General features: G+C 39.2%; 1 gene segment (V, D, J or C); it reads right to left on the reverse strand.

The window, feature by feature from the left end:
- Nucleotides 1-837: 837 nt before the first annotated feature.
- LOC120536690 lies at nt 838-23,558 on the reverse strand. The segment is given in 7 exon segments: nt 838-1,539; nt 7,604-7,708; nt 8,057-8,329; nt 11,164-11,460; nt 13,686-14,046; nt 14,151-14,229; nt 23,412-23,558. Coding segments are annotated over 4 exon segments (696 nt in total).
- Nucleotides 23,559-24,243: the final 685 nt, after the last annotated feature.

The raw sequence follows: 24,243 nt of genomic DNA on the forward strand, positions 1-24,243 counted from the left end.
GTCAATGGGACAACATGCCAAAGAGCGTCCTGAACTGCGATCACCGCTTCTGTGGAAGACTGTTTATATGTTGCCGGGGCAACAGCAGGCTCACAGCTCTAGGGCGGCTCTTCACCGAAGCAAACAGAAAAGATCTCGATGGGTGATCCAAGGAACATTGTAAATGCAGGGAACAGGATTACTTGGCCACTAACCTGGTCATGACCCTCCCTGACTGCTGTGTCTGTGTATTGGAGAGTGGCAGATCCCGCTACAATAAACAACCATGCTGTTTCAAGCTGAATAAAGATGGTGTCACTAAAGTACTGAGACTCAGCCTCATGTTTTGGGGTGTAAGACAGGGACTTTTAGGATTCGCTTCTGTGGCACCTCACTGCACCGCTGTGAGCCTGCTGTCACCCTGCCCTGGCAACAGACAAACAATCTTACACAGACGTGGAAATTGCACTTTGGGACGCACTTCAGCGGGACATTCCCATTGGGTGTGGGGGATCCCAAAAGAGTTCATAAACCTCATAATATGAAGAAGAAGAAAAGGATGATTTGGCTTCTGATTGATAACTGTGCTGCCCACAACATGTTTCCACATTTAGATAATGTTTGCGTTGAATTCCTCCCACCCAATTGCACAGCAGTGCATCAGTCATTGGATTTGGGCATCAATCGCAACCTGAAAGTGTATTATCTCAAGCAAACGCTGAGAAAAATTCTTGTCAGCATAACTTGTAAACAGGAGAAGATTAAAATAAACATGAAAGAAGCTACTGAAATGATTGGTGACGCCTGGACACAAGTTAAAGATAGCACTATAGTGACAAATACAGAATCTCATTACTACGAGATTTTCATTATAATGAAATATTTATCAGGTACCTGGAAGGCCTTTGTAATGGAATTTTACCTGTATCTCTTTGTCAGAAAGTGATTCTCTGTAGTGCTTAGAAACTAAGGTGACACTGTAGCCCCACATGATGAAACTCCAATCTGTTCTTTGAAGGTGATGGCGTTCTTGTACGAAGAGAACACCTCAGACTGTAGCAAGAGTGCTGTTGGACTCTGACATCTTAGCTCTGTACACTCTATCTAGCACCCTCACTCTGTTCAAATTGTAGAGATGTGGTGGGCATTGCAGCTTGCACCTACTGTCTAGTCTTCCAAATTGGCACTGATCTCAGGATAAGGTAAAGGGAATTGGCCCATGTGATTATAATGTGGCTAACAGTAGATGTACTTATTTGAAAAATGTTTGCCAGCAGCTTCTCTTTCAATCCTGATGCAACCTGACAACAATATGAAAAAACTCATCAGTGAGCTGCAGCTTGCGGTTTGGGCTTGGAGTTGTTTGCCGTTCAGTTCATTCTGACCAATATACTACTTTATATTGGCAGCAGATGGATCAATTGCAGGCCAAATGGTTCTAAAGACCCTCTCAGAGGCAGTAAATCTGTTGATCTGCGATGGTGACACTCTGAGTTTTGCCAGTTCAGTTTCCAGTTTGCTCCAGCTCCTGTACTTTAAGGGCAACAGCATCTATTGTACCTGTGAAATACAAAACATGTTGAAAATGAACCCACACATATCAATCAAAAACCAGTCAAAGACAATTTCATTACATAATTTAAAGTCAGAATGAGTAGATTCATTATTCTTAATGTTATAAAGGTATATTGCCTATCTGTTCTAGACGCTAGCGGGCACTATTGCTCCTGTGATGGACGGTCTTCCCTGCAGCCTAGAGCATATTTATTTCTTTCCAACTCTTTGCAGTGCTTTCTAGCACCACAGCCACAAGTAAACAGACAATCAACCAAAATTATTCTTTCTTTATTCTTTCCTTTTCTTCTCTCCTCCATACCTCCCACCAAGCGTTGTCCACCTCTTCCTGACTCAGGCTTGCTGGCTGGGTTCACAGCAGTCCTCTATATACTATCCACATGGATAGGACCAGAACTTCTAAGGTCAGGGGTGTGCTCTCATGAAAATTAAACCAACTAGATGGTTTGAAGTCTCTCTGTAATGGCTATGGTAGTGAACTGACTAGTGACCAACTTCCATGATACTGTGAATTAATTAGTGAGAAGAAAAATGAGACAGAAGCCTCTATAAGGCAGGAATGTGATAAGTGGTCTGTGGTGTTGGGCAGATTTTAAATAAATAATCACATTTGAGAACATGCAGGCTTGGAATTGGGCACAGATGTCCAGGGTTGATTGCAGTAGCTTGGCCGAACATGAACACACATGCAAAAGCAAGCGGATTGGTCAGGTGCCTCATTCATGACTTGGAGTGAGCGAAGCTTTGCACCTGAACCCAATTAGGATGGTATAAGACAAGCCTGCACAGTGGAGAGGGGGAGGAAAGATAAAAGAAAAAATGAAGAGAAAGAAAAAAGAGAGACACGAGTCTGGAAAGAAAATGAGAGAGGGAGCAATAAAAAGAGGGAGGCGGAAATGAATGGAGGAATGACAGAGGCAGCAGGAGGTGTGTAAGCCAGAGCAAGAGGTTGGTTGCAGGCAGCTGAGAGGAAGAGCCCCAAGGGAAGCATAGGATGTGCGCTCAAGAGGAGCTAAAAAGGGTCGACTCGGCTGAACATTATGGGCAGCTGGTGTAACCCGGTTACTCACAGCAGGCCCCAGTGTAAGTCCTGGGACAGGCAGCAGAAAACAAAGGGAGCGAGGCTCGGATTGGGAGCCCTGCTGAGTAACTAAAACCAGCAGGGACCCGAGTCTGGATTGAGAGGTAGCCGTGTCTGTCGGCGGGACATCTCCCCATACTAATTGATTCGCTGAAAAATGTCTGTTTAAGGAGGAGCCATCAGGGCTTCCACATTTTTAAAATGTTTAACCTGTTATTTGATTTTAACTTTGTCTTAACAGTTTATTACAGATTTTTTAACCTCTAGGGATTTGCTCCAATTTTATGGATTATTATATTGGATTATTTATTTAATGGAGATTTTACTCTGCACTATTGAACACTTTGTTTTGGATTGCTTTTAATAAAAGCACTTAACACTTTTTGCACCTACCCCTTTGCTGTATGTGTGTGTCCTCATTTGCCCAGCTCATTTCAGTTATGACTATCGACGGTTGTGAGTTCAAGAGGCTCCCTAACAGAACAAGGAGCGTGGATCCACAAGGACAGCTGATCTGATAATTACTAGCTGGGTAGTCAGTCTATATTTGATCAGTTTATCGGATATCTGTTCTTAGAATATGTTTGTAATATACATAAAACAATATCAAAAGTCTAAATAGTTAATGAACAAAAATTATGCTTTCATTTACAAGACATTCCAAAACTCAGTTACTTCAGTTGAATATGATGAAGCACATACATTTTGATGGTTACTTTTGTTTGTGGTCTCTTCAAGATGTTTTAGAATCCCCCTCCTAATGGTCCCGCTGTGTTGGTATGGCCACATTCTGCCTGCTTTATACCTCACCTCACCTTTTAAAGCAAAAGTGGTCAACTTGGATTTTAGCAGAATGATATGTTACTTACCTCGGGTGGAAAACATTGTGCCTGTTCTGTGGAGTGGTCAAGGCTGAATAACGTGGACACGACGGAAATCATTTTTAATATAATAGATAATGTGCATGAACAGGAAGTGTTGTTCACACAGGATTGAGCTTTTGAATTTGCCTCATCCCCTCATTCATTAGTCTTCAGTTCAAAGGTTCGATCCCATCTGAACATGCCACCTTTGCATGCACTGCTGTGATTTTTATGGAAGAATTTAATATTTATGAAAAAAATGCATGTGTTTTACATTTTGTGAGCATATGACTGGGTGACTTGACATGTGGATTATGTGTCAAATGTAACGTGATTTTTTTTCATGGACATTATTGATATACAGTAGCATGCTATTGTCCAATGTTGCTTTCAATAGACTCCATTTCTATCAAAAATAATGAAAAAGGCATGTCATTCTTAAACCTGCTTAATTGAATATAGAGTTACAAAATCATTGATTAAACCTTGCTGAAATGGGCTGAGGAAAATTTCACATGAAAAGAGATTATTTACAAACATCCAGGCTAAATAATGAAGCACTCCTTTCACATTTTTTTGGAAAATAAGATAAATATAAAAAAAATGAAGATTCTTGTTCATAATAATAGTAATAATAATAATAATAATAATAATAACTCTTTACATTTATATGTCACTACTCACAGCGTTTATCATAGTGAATGGGGAGCCACTTCAGCGACCACTAAGGTGTAGCACCCAACTGGATGATGCGACGGCTGCCATTTTTGCACTAGTCTGCTCACCACACATTAGGTTTTAGGTGGTGACACAGCCAATCAGACGCAGGGGATTATTAGGGGTCCCAGAATGACCAAGCAATGGAGTGCAATTTATGCAGGATATACAGATAGACCCTGCTCTTTACGAAAAATGCCCAGGGATCTTTTATGACCACAGAGAGTCAGGACCTCAGTTTTATGCCTAACCCAAAGGACACCACAATTTTAACAGCACAGTGTCCCCATCACTGCACTGAGGCAAGCACCTCCTGGTGGTCTCACCAACACCTGTTCCAGCAGCAGCCCAAGCTTTTCCTAGATGGTCTCCTGTCCAAGTACTAGCCAGACCCGAACACGCTTAGCTGCACATGGATGACCTGTTCTGAAGTGCACATGGTATGCCTGTTAACTATTATATATTTATATACATATAAAAATATATTAAGTGATATATAGGAAAAGCAGAGTCAATTTTACTTTGAGTATTTAATCAGTCTTAATTTTCTTTAAGTGTAGTGATTAGAGCTACTGCTTCATTGAGCCACCAAATCCTCATGAAGACTGAGAGAATACCAACTCTTTACATACCATATGATGGAATCAGTGATGAGACAATTTCTGATCAGTCCACTTTGCAGGACTCATCCTTTCACAAAGAATTCTGTGATAATAAATTCATCAAGGCACCATTCTTAAAGCTATTTCTCACTCTAACTATGAGGCTCATTCATCTGACTATCTATGATTATCTTATATGTACATTAGGGTATCTTTTTCATAGTATTTTTTATACAATACAATTTATTTTTGTATAGCCCAAAATCACACGAGGAGTAACGCAATGGGCTTTAACAGGCCCTGCCTCTTGACAGCCCCCCAGCCTTGACTCTCTAAGAAGACAAGGAACAACTCTCAAAAAAAACCCAGTAGGGAAAAAATGGAAGAAACCTTGGGAAAGGCAGTTCAAAGAGAGACCCCTGTACAGGTAGGTTGGGTGTGCAGTGGGTGTCAAAAAGACAATACAATACACAGAACAGAACAAATCCTCAATACAGTATAAAAATAAAACTTTTAGAAATACGTAGCAGAATTTAACAATGGATGACATCACATAATATGATTTGGATTTGTTTATAGTCCTGGAGATCTCATCCATCAAGCTGCCTCCCCCATTTGGCCATTCCACAGCTGAAACAGTCCTGGGCCAGCCAAGCCGATGAAGGGACCTCTCTTTCCCATGATTATCTTTATACTAACGCCATGTGCTAAAGCTTGGGAACCAACCTAAAAAACCTGTCACATTAAACAAATTTTCCAGTGATTTTCAGTCATAGACTTCTTTTACGTATTAGTCTTATTCAGGGGGCAGTTGTGTAGTCTGACATACTTAGTGACAGCCCAACTAGTTCACGACTCTTTTGAGAGTTTTGCTTTTGTCTCAAGGGGCGGTCTCTGTGTGCACGAGAGCTGACAGCTAATGAGTGTTCACCCAGAATTACAAAGCATGTCAGCAACAAGGACTAAGAGACACGGGGGCTTTGGACCTCACAAAAAGAAAAGAGTGTCAAATGTCTGACGTCTTGTGTTTTATGTGCCAAGACAGAATGGAAAAAGAAAGACAAGGCATAGATTGTAGCTAAACTCGTCATACCTGGAAAGCAGTCATACAGCACTAGGCACACATTATTGGCTGTCAGAAAAAGGGAAGAATTTGCGATACAGTAATCCCTCGCTATATCGCGCTTCAACTTTCGCGGCTTCACTCTATCGCGGATTTTATATGAAAGCATAACTAAATATATAACGCAGATTTTTCGCTGCAGGGTTCTGCGGACAATGTGTCTTTTACTTCCTGTACATGCTTCCTCAGTTGGTTTGCCCAGTTGATTTCATACAAGGGACGCTATTGGCGGATGACTGAGAAGCTAACCAATCAGAGCACGCAGTTAAGTTCTCCTGACTGAGAAGCTAACCAATCAGAGCACGCAGTTAAGTTCCTGCGTGCTGAATGCAGTGTTAACCAGGAAGTCTCATCTCGCTCATTCAGCATCAACGTGTTTCGCTGTGTAAAGAGTTGTGCTCTTTCGTGTGTATCTTTGTGCATAGTCAAGCCCTTCATTATGGCTCCAAAACAATCTGCTACTGCTTCAGGGGCCGTGCCCAAGCGCAAACGGAAAATGTTAATGATTGCCGAAAAGGTAAACGTTTTGGATTTGTAGAAGGCTATGATTCTTTTTATTTAAAATGTAGGAAAGGAATATAAGATCTACGGCCGCAGTGTCCTCTTAACCAGGGTGCAAAACGAGTTGTAAGTGGATGTAATAAGGCAGTAGTCTGGATGGAATCTGCTTTAGGGATTTGGATTGAAGACTGCCAGGAGAAGAACAACGGCGGTGCTACACAATCGCCTGAAGTGGCTCCTTTAAGGGCTGTAACACTCTCCTTTGTTGTGCAGTAAAATTAAACTCATTGTTATCGGACAAGTCATCGTGTCATTGTTGGTGAGTAACCATAATTAATTTTCTACTTACAGTACTTAGTACATGTACGTACGTTTAGTGTCACTGTACACACATTTACTGTATACAATTTTTCTTGCATTGTACGTATTTATTGCTGGTGGCCTGTCTATCATAATGGCTGTAACATATGTGATATCGGAGACACTCAATATCTTTAAAATAATATTTAGGTTTTACTGTATATAAACAGTGTGTTTATATACATAATTTCAATGAATCTTACATAATATCTAAGAGAATACAAAGGGATTATGCTTTATAACTCTGCGGGGAATATTTATAAACAGTGTGGGAGAGTTTATAAGGGCTTAAAATATATAAAAATAACCACACAAACATATGGTTTCTACTTCACGGATTTTCACCTATCGCGGGGGGGTCTGGAACGCAACCCCCGCGATCGAGGAGGGATTACTGTACTTTAAAAATGTGAAACTCTGCTGGACAATGTAGTATAAAATAAAAAGGCAGTGTAATTTATTTGGTTTTAATACAAGACAACAAAATAAGTCAATTACAAATACATTTAATATGGTTGTAACAAACCTTAAGTGTAAGTAATTAGTGTTCTGAAGAGAAAGAGACAGCCTCACAGTCAGAAGACCAATTAGACACTTGAACCAAAGGAGATCTTCTTTGGTCGACTGGCTAGCAGATTTCTGCATTTCACACAGAGGAAAGACCCGAGTTTGTGTTCTGCAAGCTCAGTGAGGATGGCTAATAGCAAGAGTACTGTCCATGTGAAGATTGACAAATTAAATAATATCATTGCTGCAGCTCTATCTCAATGAAAAGATGATTCGACAATAATAAAATACTTACTCTTCATTAAATAAATAAAGTAGCACAACAGCCCCAGGACAACTTCAGCAAACAGGACCCCAATTACTGTCAGGACAATTGTCTGCGTTGTACATTCACACTCGTCTGTTAACAAGGAGAAATTATGTAAAATCAATGAACATCAGACATTTTTAAATTAAGCATCCTCCTTTTTCTTATGGGGATTAGAAAGGAAAAACTATCCACCTGCTAGGGCCACATGCTGCCTGCTAGAATATTTGTCCCACGGGATATTTAATTTGTTTCATTTGTTCTACTAAATACACAATAAATTGTCTGGGTACAATATTAAAAAAAATTGTATCAACATCAATCTAATAAGTTTTATCTTATTAAAAGATCTCATCTCAAATGGCACCCAGAGAACTCACTGTGCTGCTGATAATTTTTCCCACCATCTTTATGGCTCAGCCCATAGTGTGGTTCCTTTACCTTTCTGTGTGAATCTGTTCTCTGTCAGCACGTCATTGAATCCTTCCTGACTCACTTCACACATGTACTCATTTTTCATCTCAGTAGCGTCTAGCTTATGGTATATTCTTTTTTCGAAGTTGCCATCCTTCCTTTGCTCTGTACTGTCAACGGGATGTCCATTTTTCTTCCAGATCACTTCAGCATCTGCTGAATAGAAGTCTTCAACATCACAAGAGATCAGCTTCTGACTCTGTGGCAAATTGATGGAAGTCAACTTCACAGAAGCTCGCTCTGTCAAAAAATAAAATCAGTGTCAAGGCATCAATATTTTATATAGTGATTTTAAAGGAAGCAATAGCTAAATGTCCGTTGTACATTTTTTGCCTTTCCATTATATCCTCCATTCAAAATGCCTTGTAAAGATGGCAATTAGTAATTTGCAAGGATCAATTTTTATGCAAATCAAATCTGAAAGAAATTAATCAATTTCTGATAGCATTAATCTTAAAACTGCATAAACTGTATAAGCACAAAGTGTTTTCTTAATGCATTATTCTTTACAACATGCAGTACTATTCATATATATATATATATATATATATATATATATATATATATATATATATACAGTGATCTCCCGCCTATCATGGAAGTTACGTTGCAGACTCATCAGCGATAGGTGAAAATCCCTGATATAGAAAGACCATATAAACATTTTTTTATAGTTTAAGCCTTAAAATACCCCTCTCACACGCTTTAAACACATGTAAACTTATTAAAACACACTTTGTAAACACATATGATATGTGGATGTTGGGCTAAAGATATGAGTAACATAATAACAATAATAATAATAAAGCGTACCGTTGATTCATTCAAGCCATAATGGCGAGTGACATCCACGTAACGCTTTCCTTCCCATCTTAAAAGATGCAGGATGCTTGGGAGCCATCGTAGGGCTCAACATTTCGATGTTAATTAATGTTGATTTATTTTGTTTTATAATTGTGTCTTTCATTTTTCCATTCTTTAATATGTAAAGCACTTTGAGCTACTGTTTGTATGAAAATGTGCTATATAAATAAATGTTGTTGTTGTTGTAGGGCTTAAAATAAAATGAAAAATTCACAAAAAGTTTGCTCACAACAATCGGACCACAAGCAAGATACGCAATACGCAGAGAACTGAGATGCGTCGGGGACCCATGCTCGCTGTTATTGTAAGATTACACCACATTAGCAGCAGCCAATCAGAGCCCAAGAGAATGAAAATCCCGCTTTGATTGGTTGAGTCTCCTCTTTCAGCCAATAACGGGTCTTCTAAGAAATCATCTGGGTACTGTAACGCGAAACTCTTTGTCTACCGTAGTGACTGCTGAAAACCGCATGCTTTGTTATGAATTGGCTGCAAAGAAAACTACAGGTAGGATGTACTTATTGAATTTTTCAGCAATATAGTGGGGGCGCGATAGCTGAACCATAATACAGCGGGGGATCACTGTGTATATATATATATAATATATATATATATATATATATATATACACATATACTGTATGTGTACCGTATTTATGTGTGTACCACACGCATATTTTTTCCCAAAAATTTGCATTAGAAAATCAGGTGCGCGTTATACACGAGGAAATGTAATTCTGTAATGTTTATTTCTTCTGCTTGGGCTCGCTCTCTTGCTCTGTCGCTCGCTCGCTTGCTTGCTTGCGCTCTCTCTCTCGCTCACACTCTCTCTAAACGCTTCCTATACAATCACAACGTGTGTCGAACACAGGGCAAAACGGTTTTCGCGATTTTCTTTGTAAAAATTAGGGTGCCTGTCTTACATATAAAAATGTAATGCTTACTTCATAAATGAATCTTGTAGGTCTCTATTTAAACCACCAGCCAAAATAGGGAGCTTACAAAGATGGTGATAGTTTAGTTCTAATCTTACCAAGGCAGTCCCATAACATAACCATTAATTTAATTTCAATTGAGAAACTTAATATAATCGCATAAATCTATGAAAATAAAAAAATAGCATGATTATCTTTAAATATTTACCCATAATTCCAATTTAGTATATTCTCATGTATGCAAAAAAGTGTCATTTAAATATCAAATCAGTACACAACTTCAGAGAGTTTTTCCAGTGAAGACGGGCAACAATGAACTTTTTACCTTGCCAAGAGTGAATGTCATAGATGGTGAAGAACAACATTTGTCGAGTTTTAATGCAAGATTTACTGTAAGCCCATTTGAGAGATGCTTATACTTCTAACGAAATTAGCCTTTAGCAATAAACTCAAGAGGAGCAGTGCTGATGTTGTTTTGATCATTTAATTTTATTTTGGTGCATCTGTGTCTCCTATGCTAAGCCAGTTTGACGATTATTATTATTATTCCCTGAGGGGCCGAGCAGCTGGATCAGGTTAAGGGTATACCCACATAATACCTGGCTGTGGCAGATAGATGGTAATTTCTGGAGGGTGGCACAGGACCATGTGTCTACCTGGGGGGTTGCCAACCCCGGTCCTGAGCTGTTTCATTGTGTGGTTGGTGCAGCAATATGCTGTACCAATGTGTATGTTCCCTGATCTGATTATTATTATTGGTGTTATTATTGAATTATTATTTATGTTTATAACCCACCCTCCTTTTCCCCATTTATGACAAACCAGCATCCATGAAAACAAAACTCAAACTAAAAACCAACACCTGAAGAAAATAAAGAAATACACAGAAGCTGAGTATGGTGCTTCCTGGGATTGCAAGGACCATGTATAGCTCGTCAGACATTGACGAGAAGCATTACTAGTACACAAAAATAATACAAAATCACATAACATATTGAGTCTGAGCGTATCTAAGTCAGAATTTGTATTGTTTAAGAAAACACCTGGGTTTGCCTCCTTTGACAACAGCCTAGTTTGCGTAAATGGCAGAGCCGGCCCAAATTTTGACATTTCCAGTATTAACATACACAACATCAATATTTGCCTGAACCATTTTAAAAAATGTAAAATCCAAGAGATATCATCTTGGTCCTCAGCATCCTGCAGATGTGAAAACTCAGTAACCAGCAAGGAGAAGAGGCCAAGCAGTGAAGCTGGCTTTATGTCTTGGACTTACTGCGGAATTGCAGATGAAAGGTCTCCTCCAGTGGCCTCTCCTGATATTCCTGCCTCACTCTGCAGCTGAAGGCCACACCACTATCTTCGGGAGTCGGGGTGTAGTGATAACTGCTTACTGCGCTGAAGGTGCCATCAGGATTGCGCTCCAGCTGTGGGTTATCTTGAGAAGGAAGAGGCTGGGAAGCTCTAAGCCACTCTATGGAAATCTCTTTTGGATAGAAGTTGTCCACATGACACTCCAGTATGCTCACCACATTCATCACCACCAGAGACTTTACAGAGACTTTTGGAGAAGCTGAAAGACAAAACAATTATTTTATCTATAAAGTGTCTGTCTTGAGATGGCAACCTGAGTACCCTCTGCCTTTCGTGCCCAAGGCACTCAGAAGGTCAGCCCTGAATGCCATTCTACTCTGATTAAGATAATTGGGTACTGTAATCAGGGCAATTCTGCAATTAGTCACGTTTTACGTATTATGTCAATATCCTCATGTAGACTCCTTTATACAACCTTTACTTTTATGTTGACGAAAGTCTTGTTTTGATTTGCTTGGTTTTTTTTTTTTTTTACATTGGAATAGTTTTTCATCACCTAGAGAACCACAGTTACAAGCAACACATGATCACGTAATTTGGTGGATAGTAGGAGTTTAATGATCTTCCGAACTCAACTTGAGGTTATTTTGGAGAAATAAAGTGGAGAGGATTAGGAAACTTTTTGGGATGAACGGCCTGTTCTCATCAAAATGTTCTAATGATGATGTTTTTTCATTTCCATTTTGTGACTTAACATTCCATTGGTAATCACTTTGTTTATTTTTGTTCATGGGTGTGGCCATATTGTTGTTGTTGTTGTCATGTGATGCATTCTTGACATTGTCATGGAGACATCATAACAGGTGGCAACACACTACAACGTTTGGAACAAGAACAATAAAGTGGGCATGTATAATGATACGGGGAAAGAAAGTTAAAAAGGGGTTGTGGGTCAAAATATAACAAAAGGAAAAGAGCAAATCAACATCGCTCTACAAATATGAATATCCATCCATTGTCCAACCCACTATATCCTAACTACAGGGTTACGGGGGTCTGCTGGATGTCAAAATAAATGAGTAAGTAAGGAGCTTAGTATCAAATCAATTTCAAAAGGACATTAACTAACTTGGAGCAAGTGGAGAATATAAAAAGCTCCAACATTTTACAGAAATTAGATTTTAGCTGTGGCCTAATGCTAAGATGTTGGCTCTGGCAATGGACACAATACTGGAACACAATAAGGTCATAAAAAGGCAAAGTCTTCGAGACTAGGCCTTCAAAAATCATCTTGTTCTCCAGAGCCATTGGAGAGTAGTTAATTGAGCTGAAGCCTAAAACCCAGAGCTTTATAGCCAGTTAATTAACCATGTGATATGCACATATGGATATCCACACTTTTCCCTGGAGAGATTTTTTCCCCTTCTATTATTATTTTCACATTGCTGCACTCTCTTGATTTTTTCTGCACAAATAATGAATATGCCAACACACATCTGAAGGATTCTCAGGTAAAAGAAACTAAAATAAATTGAACCTTCCGTACCCAGAAAAAGGTCCAGGTTGTTTAGATAACTTCACATACCTGTACATCCTGACCTAAATTTGACACTGAATCCCACTCCACTCCCTCCTGCTAATTAATCTTTTGCAGCATCCCGTTATCATGGAAAGGAGGTTCAGTTTTTTCTACAATTTGCAGCATGGAAAAAATACTGTAGAACACAACTACCTTTGAGGTCTGATATAATCTGTCCTGGTCATGCTTTGTATTTTAAAATGTGCAATACTACTGTCTCTGATAAAGATGACCTTGTTTTAGTTTATTAAGCCATTTAGGTTAAAGCCTATTTGAAGAATGGATCAGAAATGGTGTCTGGTGTGACACACTTAAAGTGAATCTCCATCCCATGATGTATTGTGCAATCACATAGTGGCTAGGATGAGATAATAAAGGTGAAGTAGGGGCTTTGGGAAAGTGTCCCAGCCCATGCTGGTTTCCCACTCGAATTTCTTTGTGGTTTTGGTAATCTTGGTTTTGGTTATTTGCATGTGATTGCAGCAGTTTCAAGCTAAGCTCTATACCAGAAGTTGCAGCTTTTTTGGCTAATTCTTCTGTTTATTTTTTTAAAGCTCCTCTTATTTGCTGGTTACCCCCAAACACTTCCTTGTATCAGAGACATGGTGTGAAATACGGTTTAGTGAAGGCCTCAGCCCCTCGTAATGCAGCATGATGTCCTAGGCAGTGATTATTTGTGTAATCTTTGTATGGCTACAATCTTCTTCCTTACAATTGCTATGTCTGTTGTCACTGACGTCACACAAGGCATATTGAGTTTTCAGATAATTCATAGCAAGAACCTTGGAGAAACAAGATGTGTTTTGGATGTTTGCAGCTGGATTAGCCTCCTAGATATTGACAATGGTGATAGTTTTCTTGAGTGAGCTTGTATTTATGTGACAAAGTAGAAAGTGGTTCGTTACCTATAACATTGAGCCTGAGGCTTTTCTTCTAGTGCTCTGAAGCATAGTTCGCCTCACTTTCATAGTCCCCTTCATCTTCAATAAGGACTTGCAAAAGGACGAGGGAGGCGTTACCGTGCCGTAGCGCCGCTTCAGACAGCTCCCCCCTTGTGGCCACTTTTATTTTCTCCGATTCATACCTCACCAGCTCCTTATTATTTTTTTTCCAGATTACACTGGTGAACTTTAGGTCTATCGACTTCCCATTTTTAGTAAAAACAAAAGGCAGCAGTACATCAGAATGGAGGACTCCATTGATCACAGTTTGTGAAATGGCAGGGCAGGAAAGACTCAAGACTGCCAAAAGCAGGCACACAAATTCCTGTGGGGGAAAAAAGATGCAAAATGAATGATTTTTTAATACAACTCATATTCATTGCTGAAATCTAACAAAATTCACCTTATAAAAACTGACTATTGACCTACCAGCATTGAAAAATGATGTCAAAGGATAGAGAATCCTATGCACTTGGAACAGCACTGCCATCTGCTTCTGAGAAAAGGGCTGAAAGGTAAAAAAGAAGAAGGTTTACCACTAACATATAAAATATAGGCCTACAAAATGAAAAGAACATGCAATGTGTTCAAGTAAATCATTGTGTTAAATCAAAAAATCAGACATAAAGAGCAATCAAGTAACATTAAGAAAGACAGTCAAATTTTAGTAACGTGCCAAAAAGTTAGAAGTGTCAAACAAAGCATCCAAAAAACACTCGACATGACAGACAGGGAAAAAGAAATGGTGTTTTTATATTTTCTTCTTGTCTCAAGGATACAAAGGTGGATGAATATTGGGACGTAAAAAAAGACCAATCAGAACGCGCAATTCTGGTATATGAGGACTTCACAATTGTTCCTCGTTTTCTTTGCTAGCTGTCATTGGTACAAACTAACATAAACAAAAAATATCATTTTTGGGTGGAGTGTTCCTTTAATATTCGAATATTGTGAAGGGAATGGAGCTATATAAAATGTATTATTATTATTATTATTATTATTATGAAGTAAGCTTTAACTTACTTAATAGAACAATTAAGGCAATAGTGCGACCTGTTCAAATACCTGTTCCACAATCCAAATATCTTCGTTTTTATAAATTTGTTCACACAAAAATAAAGAAAAAAATTGATGAAAAGTACCTGGATGGTTCTACCTCCAGGCTTTAAATTTTTCAAAATGAATGTACGTCAAAGTACAGTTTGTACATTTTTTCCCTATGCACATTTTTATACCAACATCCCAAAGACACATGCAGTTCGGGTGAATTGGAGACTCTGCATCTAAATAAGGCGCGATGCTCGTTGGGAAAATAAGGCAGAAGAAAAGCGACATTTATAGCATTGGCTTAACAGGCTAATTAAACAAAATAAAAAGATTATAACAATCCAAATCAAGGTGGGAAATGTCTGAAAAACATCACAAAAGAGTGACCTATGCAATAGACAAAGATCACAAGCTTTTGGTGGATGCACTTAATGACTTTTTACACAATTTGAAACCAGTGATTTCAGTTCCCAAAATGCACAAGGAAGGCAGATGCTTTGTAAAATTAACAGAAATACTGCTGAGCTGGAGACCAGTATACTGTAACTGAAGTGGAGAAATCATTCCAGAAGGTAAAAGGCAACAGGGCAGAGGTGCTAGATGGCCTATCAGGTTGGCTCCTGAAGTCCACAAGTTTCCATTTGCTTTTCAAGTGGTCCTTGACCTGTGGTACTGTACCTGAGCTGTGGAAACAGTCCATCTTTACGGTTTCAGTTTCTAAGGATTCTTTAAGCATGGGAAAGGCATTATATGAATAAAAGACATTATTATTATTATTATTATTATTATTATTATTATTATTAAGCAGTCTGAATTACTTGAGGCCAGTGTTACGCACTTCTCTCTATTAAAAAAAAATCTTGGGACGAGACGAGACTTTTTTTCCTGCAATGAGACACAGACATGATCTTTTGAAGAGAGACACTTTCACATCCCGTGAAACGGTCAAGTCACGTCATACCCTTTGGAAGCAAGTCCTGTGAGACGGTGACTTTTACAAGTCACGCCCTACTTACAACCATTTTCAAACAAGACTACGGTCATCTAACCTCTCAGTTGTTGGAATGCTTTTGTCAGACACACTTCCTGTGCTCTCAGCTCTTAAGCGAGACTAGAGTTTGTGCCAAGAGATTTAAAGAATTCAAAAACGTTGGCGCGATACACATGAAGAGCAGGTTAGAGATAATGGAAGTAGGAAAATTTGATAGTCTCAAAAAATGAGAGTAAAGATCTGTTTTGACTCTCACCTTAAGGAGGCTTTTTCTGGTGATAAGTGTCAAAAAAAAATCTAGTTAAATCCACTGTAACTCAATGTTGTTTATTAATAAAATGGAAGGACATTAAAGAGGGTGAATACAGTACTTTGTATAGTCATGGTATACCATGTCAGGCTGCTTTCTTAATAATGCCTTCTGATATTTTAATTATTCTTTCTACAAAAAAGTACATTAAAATTTAGCCTCACATATATTACACTGTGTGTTTTAAATCAATGACCTAAACAAGCTGTCTTGATGGCCTGTACAAATAACCCAGCTGCAGATACAGGTATGGTGTATCTTTGTAAGAATTCTATGTAACTGTACAGGGGACCTTTTTTATTGAAAAACTGAACCCACCAAGCAGTATGCCCATCTTGAACCAATGTTCATTAAATGAAGATTTATTTCTGAATAAAACATTATATTCCTGTACAATGGACTGGTGCCCTGTCCAGAGATTGTCTCTTGTGATGCTTACTGGAGTTGGCTCCTGCTTCCCTGCGACGGATACACGAGTTTGGAAAATGGATGGATGGATGGATTTATTCCTAATAAAATGTTTATTGTGCCAATAAGGTCTGCCGGTTTCTGCCTTTGCTCCAACCACGATGCCAGGAACTGGATTGCTTTTTTTGTTTGTTTTGTTACAATATTAAGAGTTTTTTGCTATCCGCTAAGACTTTATGTATTCAGACAAAAGCGTTTGTACAAGACAGGGGTCAAAGAAAGAACCTGTGCATGCATGCCCTTGTTTTATGGTTTATCCCAGGGGTGGGCAAAGTCATTCCTGCTGGGCCGCAGTGGCTGCAGGTTTTTGTTCCAACCCAATTGCTTAATAAGAAGCACTTATTGCTCAAGTAACACTTCTGCTTCACTTTAGTTGTCTCACTCGCTATACAGTTTAAATAGCTGTAGTCTCGATTTTTAATTGCTCCTTATTAGCAATAACATGCAAGTGGCAAAAGAAACCGGCTTTCCTCCGTTTAGCTTGTTACCATTTACACCTGTGTGTATTTATCGTGCGCTATTGGGTTTAATTAAATGCTTGGAAGGAAAGTGAAGTGAAAAAAGTGAAGGAATGCAAATTACTATATCCATTTTAGCCTTCAAATCATTTGGATGATATCCTTAGAAAGGGAAAAAAAATCTAGGATATGAGAATTACCTGACATAGCAGAGTTAAAGCACTAACAAGCCATGAAATTTAATTATTGGCAAGCATTGCTTCTTAATTAAGCAATTGGGTTGGAACAAAAACCTGCAGCCACTGCGGCCCTCCAGGACTGACTTTGTCCACCCCTGGTTTATCCCATTCAACCGATTTATTCCCTTGCCCTGTCACATGTAAGTCATCTGCCCGGACCCCCTTGCTCTGCTGCTGTTCACATCCGCGTCCTTCACCGGATATGCACTCATCTCACATCTGGGTCGAAACTGAAAAATTTGACTTTGGGGGGAAATCAACATCACGTTTGCAACAACTATTCTGAATTGACGTAACTGGGCGTACATAAGATTAACATCGGGCATCGAACATGACTAAAAAAAAGCAACACGAGACTTCCAGGGTCGGCCCTAATCTGTCTAGATCAGCGTTTTCCAAACTCAGTCCTGGGGACCCAATGTGGCTGCAGGTTTTTATTCCAACCAGCTTTTGTTTTTAATTGAACTCGTGGGCTAATTAAGTGAACTGTTATTTCCCAAGTTCTGTGTTTTGGGAACAATATAGAAATTAGAAAACTAAGTTTGGTAAAAAAATATATATATATATATATATATATATATATATATATATATATATATACACTCACCTAAAGGATTATTAGGAACACCTGTTCAATTTCTCATTAATGCAATTATCTAATCAACCAATCACATGGCAGTTGCTTCAATGCATTTAGGGGTGTGGTCCTGGTCAAGACAATCTCCTGAACTCCAAACTGAATGTCAGAATGGGAAAGAAAGGTGAGCGTGGCATGGTTGTTGGTGCCAGACGGGCCGGTCTGAGTATTTCACAATCTGCTCAGTCACTGGGATTTTCACGCACAACCATTTCTAGGGTTTACAAAGAATGGTGTGAAAAGGGAAAAACATCCAGTATGCGGCAGTCCTGTGGAAAATGCCTTGTTGATGCTAGAGGTCAGAGGAGAATGGGCCGACTGATTCAAGCTGATAGAAGAGCAACTTTGACTGAAATTACCACTCGTTACAACCGAGGTATGCAGCAAAGCATTTGTGAAGCCACAACACGCACAACCTTGAGGCGGATGGGCTACAACAGCAGAAGACCCCACCGGGTACCACTCATCTCCACTACAAATAGGAAAAAGAGGCTACAATTTGCACGAGCTCACCAAAATTGGACAGTTGAGGACTGGAAAAATGTTGCCTGGTCTGATGAGTCTTGATTTCTGTTGAGCCATTCAAATGGTAGAGTCAGAATTTGGCGTAAACAGAATGAGAACATGGATCCATCATGCCTTGTTACCACTGTGCAGGCTGGTGGTGGTGGTGTAATGGTGTGGGGGATGTTTTCTTGGCACACTTTAGGCCCCTTAATGCCAATTGGGCATCGTTTAAATGCCACGGGCTACCTGAGCATTGTTTCTGACCATGTCCATCCCTTCATGACCACCATGTACCCATCTTCTGATGGCTACTTCCAGCAGGATAATGCACCATGTCACAAAGCTTGAATCATTTCAAATTGGTTTCTTGAACATGACAATGAGTTCACTGTACTAAAATGGCCCCCACAGTCACCAGATCTCAACCCAATAGAGCATCTTTGGGATGTGGTGGAACGGGAACTTTGTGCCCTGGATGTGCATCCCACAAATCTCCATCAACTGCAAGATGCTATCCTATCAATATGGGCCAACATTTCTAAAGAATGCTTTCAGCACCTTGTTGAATCAATGCCACGTAGAATTAAGGCAGTTCTGAAGGCGAAACGGGGTCAAACACCGTATTAGTCTGGTGTTCCTAATAATCCTTTAGGTGAGTGTATATTAAAATGTACCAAGCAGTTATATGGGAATAATGCATTTTTTGTTCTAACAATATTTTCATCTTGATATTCATTCTACTTTTCAAGGTGTTCTAATTGTTTAATGAATCCATTATTTACTAATTAGTGGGTCTGAGGCTAAAGTAGTTGCAACCTTTAATTATTCAGTATTGTTTGCCTGGGTATCTGATCTACTCGTTTTAATTTGTCATTATTAAGATACAACAAAGAGGGAAAACTGCATAGAGAAAAGGCAAAATATAATGAAATCAACAAAAGACAGTTAAGCATTTAAATGTATAGCAAAAGCAGAAATATTTCTAAATGTCTTACAAATGTAAAAATCATGCTGCTGTGCTTTTCTGAAAGTAGAATAAAAGAAAAATAATCCCAGCTAATTAAATGAGCTCAGTGCTATCGGGTGTTGTCACGGATTAGGAATCTGGTTGCAGTGGGTCCCCAGGACCGAGTTTGGGAAACACTGGTCTAGATGTCCTCTTCCCAGCCTCACCTAAACCATCACTCTGACAGTAATAAAACGCTCACCAAGGAAGGTCAGTGAAGTCCTCTTCATGCAGACCGTGGCACACAACGTCCAAGATAATACTGAAGGGAAAGAGCAAAACGCAGCTACAGCAGACCAGCCTCAGAGACTCCAAAGAAAACTAAGTTTGAGGAACTTGAACGATTACCGCCAGGGCCACCAACTGCAACGCGTTGCTGCCATCTGCTGAGCAAACAGCGCCTTCCGTTCTCTCCAATTACCTTTTGTGTAATTTCTCTGTGCATGATGATTTGCTCCAATGTGTTTTTTTTTTTTCGTTCAGTTCAGGCAAACCCCATTCATGTTTCTGAGTATCTGTAAAACCTTCCCTTGGGACAAATAAAGTACTATCTACAGTGCATCCAGAAAGTATTCACAGCGCAACACTTTTTCCACATTTTTCTTATGTTACAGCCTTATTCCATAATGGATTAAATTCATTTTTTAGCTCAGAATTCTACACACAACACCCCATAATGACAACGTGAAAAAAGTTTACTTGAGGTTTTTGCAAATTTATTAAAAATAAACAAACTGAGAAATCACATGTACATAAGTATTCACAGCCTTTGCTCATTACTTTGTCGATGCACCTTTGGCAGCAATTACAGCCTCAAGTCTTTTTGAATATGATGCCACAAGCTTGGCACACCTATCCTTGGCCAGTTTTGCCCATTCCTCTTTGCAGCACCTCTCGAGCTCCATCAGGTTGGATGGGAAGCGTTGGTGCACAGCCATTTTAAGATCTCTCCAGAGATGTTCAATCAGATTCAAGTCTGGGCTCTGGCTGGGCCACTCAAGGACATTCACAGAGTTGTCCTGAAGCCACTCCTTTGATATCTTGGCTGTGTGCTTAGGGTTGTTGTCCTGCTGAAAGATGAACCGTCGCCCCAGTCTGAGGTCAAGAGCGCTCTGGAGCAGGTTTTCATCCAGCATGTTTCTGTACATTGCTGCAGTCATCTTTCCCTTTATCCTGACTAGTCTCCCAGTTCCTGCCACTGAAAAACATCCCCACAGCATGATGCTGCCACCACCATGCTTCACTGTAGGGATGGTATTGGCCTGGTGATGAGCAGTGCCTGGTTTCCTCCAAACTTGACGCCTGGCATTCACACCAAAGAATTCAATCATTGTCTCATCAGACCAGAGAATTTTGTTTATCATGGTCTGAGAGTCCTTCAGGTGCCTTTTGGAATCTCCAGGCGGGCTGCCATGTGCCTTTTACTAAGGAGTGGCTTCTGTCTGGCCACTCAACCATACAGGCCTGATTGGTGGATTGCTGCAGAGATGGTTGTCCTTCTGGAAGGTTCTCCTCTCTCCACAGAGGACCTCTGAAGCTCTGACAGGGTGACCATCGGGTTCTTGGTCACCTCCCTGACTAAGGCCCTTCTCCCCGATCGCTCAGTTTAGTTGGCCGGCCAGCTCTAGGAAGAGTCCTGGTGGTTTTGAACTTCTTCCACTTATGGATGATGGAGGCCACTGTGCTCATTGGGACCTTCAAAGCAGCAGAAATTTTTCTGTAACCTTTCCCAGATTTGTGCCTCGAGACAATCCTGTCTCGGAGGTCTACAGACAATTCCTTTGACTTCATGCTTGGTTTGTGCTCTGACATGAACTGTCAACTGTGGGACCTTCTATAGACAGGTGTGTGCCTTTCCAAATCATGTCCAGTCAACTGAATTTACCACAGGTGGACTCCAATGAAGCTGCAGAAAAATCTCAAGGATGATCAGGGGAAACAGGATGCACCTGAGCTCAATTTGGAGCTTCATGGCAAAGGCTGTGAATACTTATGTACATGTGCTTTCTCAGTTTTTTTATTTTTAATAAATTTGCCAAAATCTCAAGTAAGCTTTTTTCACGTTGTCATTATGGGATGTTTATATGTAAATTCTGAGGAAAAAAATGAATTTAATCCATTTTGGAATAAGGCTGTAACATAACAAAATGTGGAAAAAGTGATGCGCTGTGAATACTTTCTGGATGCACTGTATCTATCTATCTATCTATCCATCCATCCATTCAGGAGCAACTGGGCGAAAGACAACTCGGTGAAGTGAAATTCAGGAAGCAAACATATTATTTACTAAGAGAAGATGCTTGCAAAAGAATTTGACCGAATTAGTCCATATTGTCATTGAAATATTGTAATTAGATTTCTTTAGACCTAACTATTATCTATGAGAATTTTGTATTCTAACTATTGTTATCATACGATTACAATCAATACAATTTATATAAAGGATAAACAATTTTGGTTGCAGAAGATAATGCAAGATAGAGTTTGTTCCATATGCAGAATAAAGTTTGTTCATCAATTATATAAATTTATTTTCAACATTTAAATCACGTTGTCATTTAAATATCATTAAAAAATCTCTTTGAACCTAATTATTACCTAACTGGTAAAGGATGTCGCCAAGTTGTCAGTCGCCCATCTACCTATCTATCTATCTATCATATGGTGTCTTTTACATCTATTTATCTATTATATAATGTCTTTCATATCTATCTGTATGTTACATATTGACTTTCATGTCTATCATATTGTCTCTTATAAACTGCCTTTCATATCTGTTATCTGTTGGTTATATAGTGCCTTTCAGGCCTATCTGTCTTTCTATCTAACAGATAAACAGATTTATATGCATGAAATGTCCTGTATAATAGTTATATAGACAGATAGATCTTAAACCATTTAAAAAGACAGATAGACATGACAGGCACTGTAAAATATATAGATAGATATAAAGCACCTTTTCTATCTGTCTTGATAGAAAGGCATTATAATACCTATCTAACAATAACCACAGTAAGTATACAGATAGTCATGTAAAACACTATATAATACATAGATCGATAGATTTGAAAAACACTTTTAAGCAGACAGATAGATAGACATGACAGACACTATAGAACATATAGATCGATAGAAAAGACTCTATATAACATAAATAGGCCTAAAAACACAATGCACTACATAACATAGATATACAGGAAGACAGACATTAAATGCACTGCATATCTGTCTATATGTTATATAGCACCTTTCATGCCTGTATTATTGTACCTTTTTGTTTCTATAGTGACTTTCATCTCTATCTGTTATATATATTGTCTTCATATCTCTCTTTCTATCTGTTATACAGTGTCTTTCATGTTTATCTGTTATCTGGCTATGTTATATAGTGCCTTTCATGTCTATTAGCTGTCGGTTATATACAGTGCCTTTCATATCTATCTATCCGGCATATAGTGCCATTCATGTCTGTCTCTCTGTTATATAGTGCCTTTCATAGCTATCTTTTTATGTGTTAAATAGTGTCTTTCATGTCTAGCTACCATATATCTATGTGATATAGTGCCTTTCATATCTATCTATTATATAGTGCCTTTCATGTCTCTCTATCAATTTGATACAAGAGTCTTCTTCCCTTATTGCTGTGACACCTCACTCTTTGGTTTCAGTTCTAAGTCTACCCTACAGTACTTGCTCTTTATACAACGCGTTTCCAGAGCATTATCTCCTCCGGAGCGTTAGGTGGCAGCCTCCACAAAAGAGAGTTAAGCATTTACATCTATAGGAAAAGCAGAAATATTTCTAAATGTCTTATAAATGTAACAATCACGCCGCTGTGCTTTTCTGAATGTAGAATAAGATAAAAAAAATACCAGTTAATTAAATGAGATCAGTGCTATCAGGCGTTGTCACGGATTAGGAATCTGGTTGCAGTGGATCCCCTGGACCGAGTTTGGGAAACACTGGTCTAGATGTCCTTTTCCCAGCCTCACCCAAACCATCACTCCGACGGTAATAAAACGCTCACCAAGGAAGGTCAGTAAAATCCTCTTCATGCAGGCAGTGGCTCACAATGTCCCAGATAATACTGGAGGGAATGAGCAAAACGCAGCGTCAGAAGACCGGCCGCAGAGTTTCCAATGAAAACGAAAGTTTGAAAAACGAACGATTACCGCCGGAGCCACCAACTGCAGCGCGTTGCTGCCATCTGCTGAGCAAACAGCGCCTTCCGTTCTCTCCGATTACCTTTTGTGTAATTTCTCCGTGCATGATGATGCGCTCCAGTATGTTTTTTTTCGTTCAGTTCAGGCAAACCCCATTCTTGTTTCTGAGCATCTATAAAACCTTCCCTTGGTACAAATAAAGTACTATCTATCTAATAATAATTCTTTCATCTATATAGCGCTTTTCTCACTACTCAAAGCGCTCAGCAGGTTAAGTGCCTTGCTCAAGGGACCAACAGAGCAGAGTCTCTTTTGAGATTAATGGGATTCAAACCGGCAACCTTTCGGTTGTCAGTGCAGATCCCAAGCCTCAGAGCCACCACTCCACATCTATCTATCTATCTATCTATCTATCTATCTATCTATCTATCTATCTATCTATCTATCTATCTATCTATCTATCTATCTATTCAGGGGCAACTGGGCGAAAGACAACTCGGCAAAATTGAATTCAGGAAATAAACATATTATATACTAAGAGAAGGTGCTTGCAAAGGAATTCGACCGAATTGTAAAATTAGCCTATATTGTCATTGAAATACTGTAATTACATTTCTTTGGACCTAACTATTATCTATGAGAATTTTGTTTTAACACTTTTTGTGCTCTAACTATCGTTATCGTACAATTACAATC

This window comes from Polypterus senegalus, chromosome 10 (assembly GCF_016835505.1).
Source record: "Polypterus senegalus isolate Bchr_013 chromosome 10, ASM1683550v1, whole genome shotgun sequence".
NCBI classification, from domain to species: Eukaryota; Metazoa; Chordata; class Cladistia; order Polypteriformes; family Polypteridae; genus Polypterus; species Polypterus senegalus.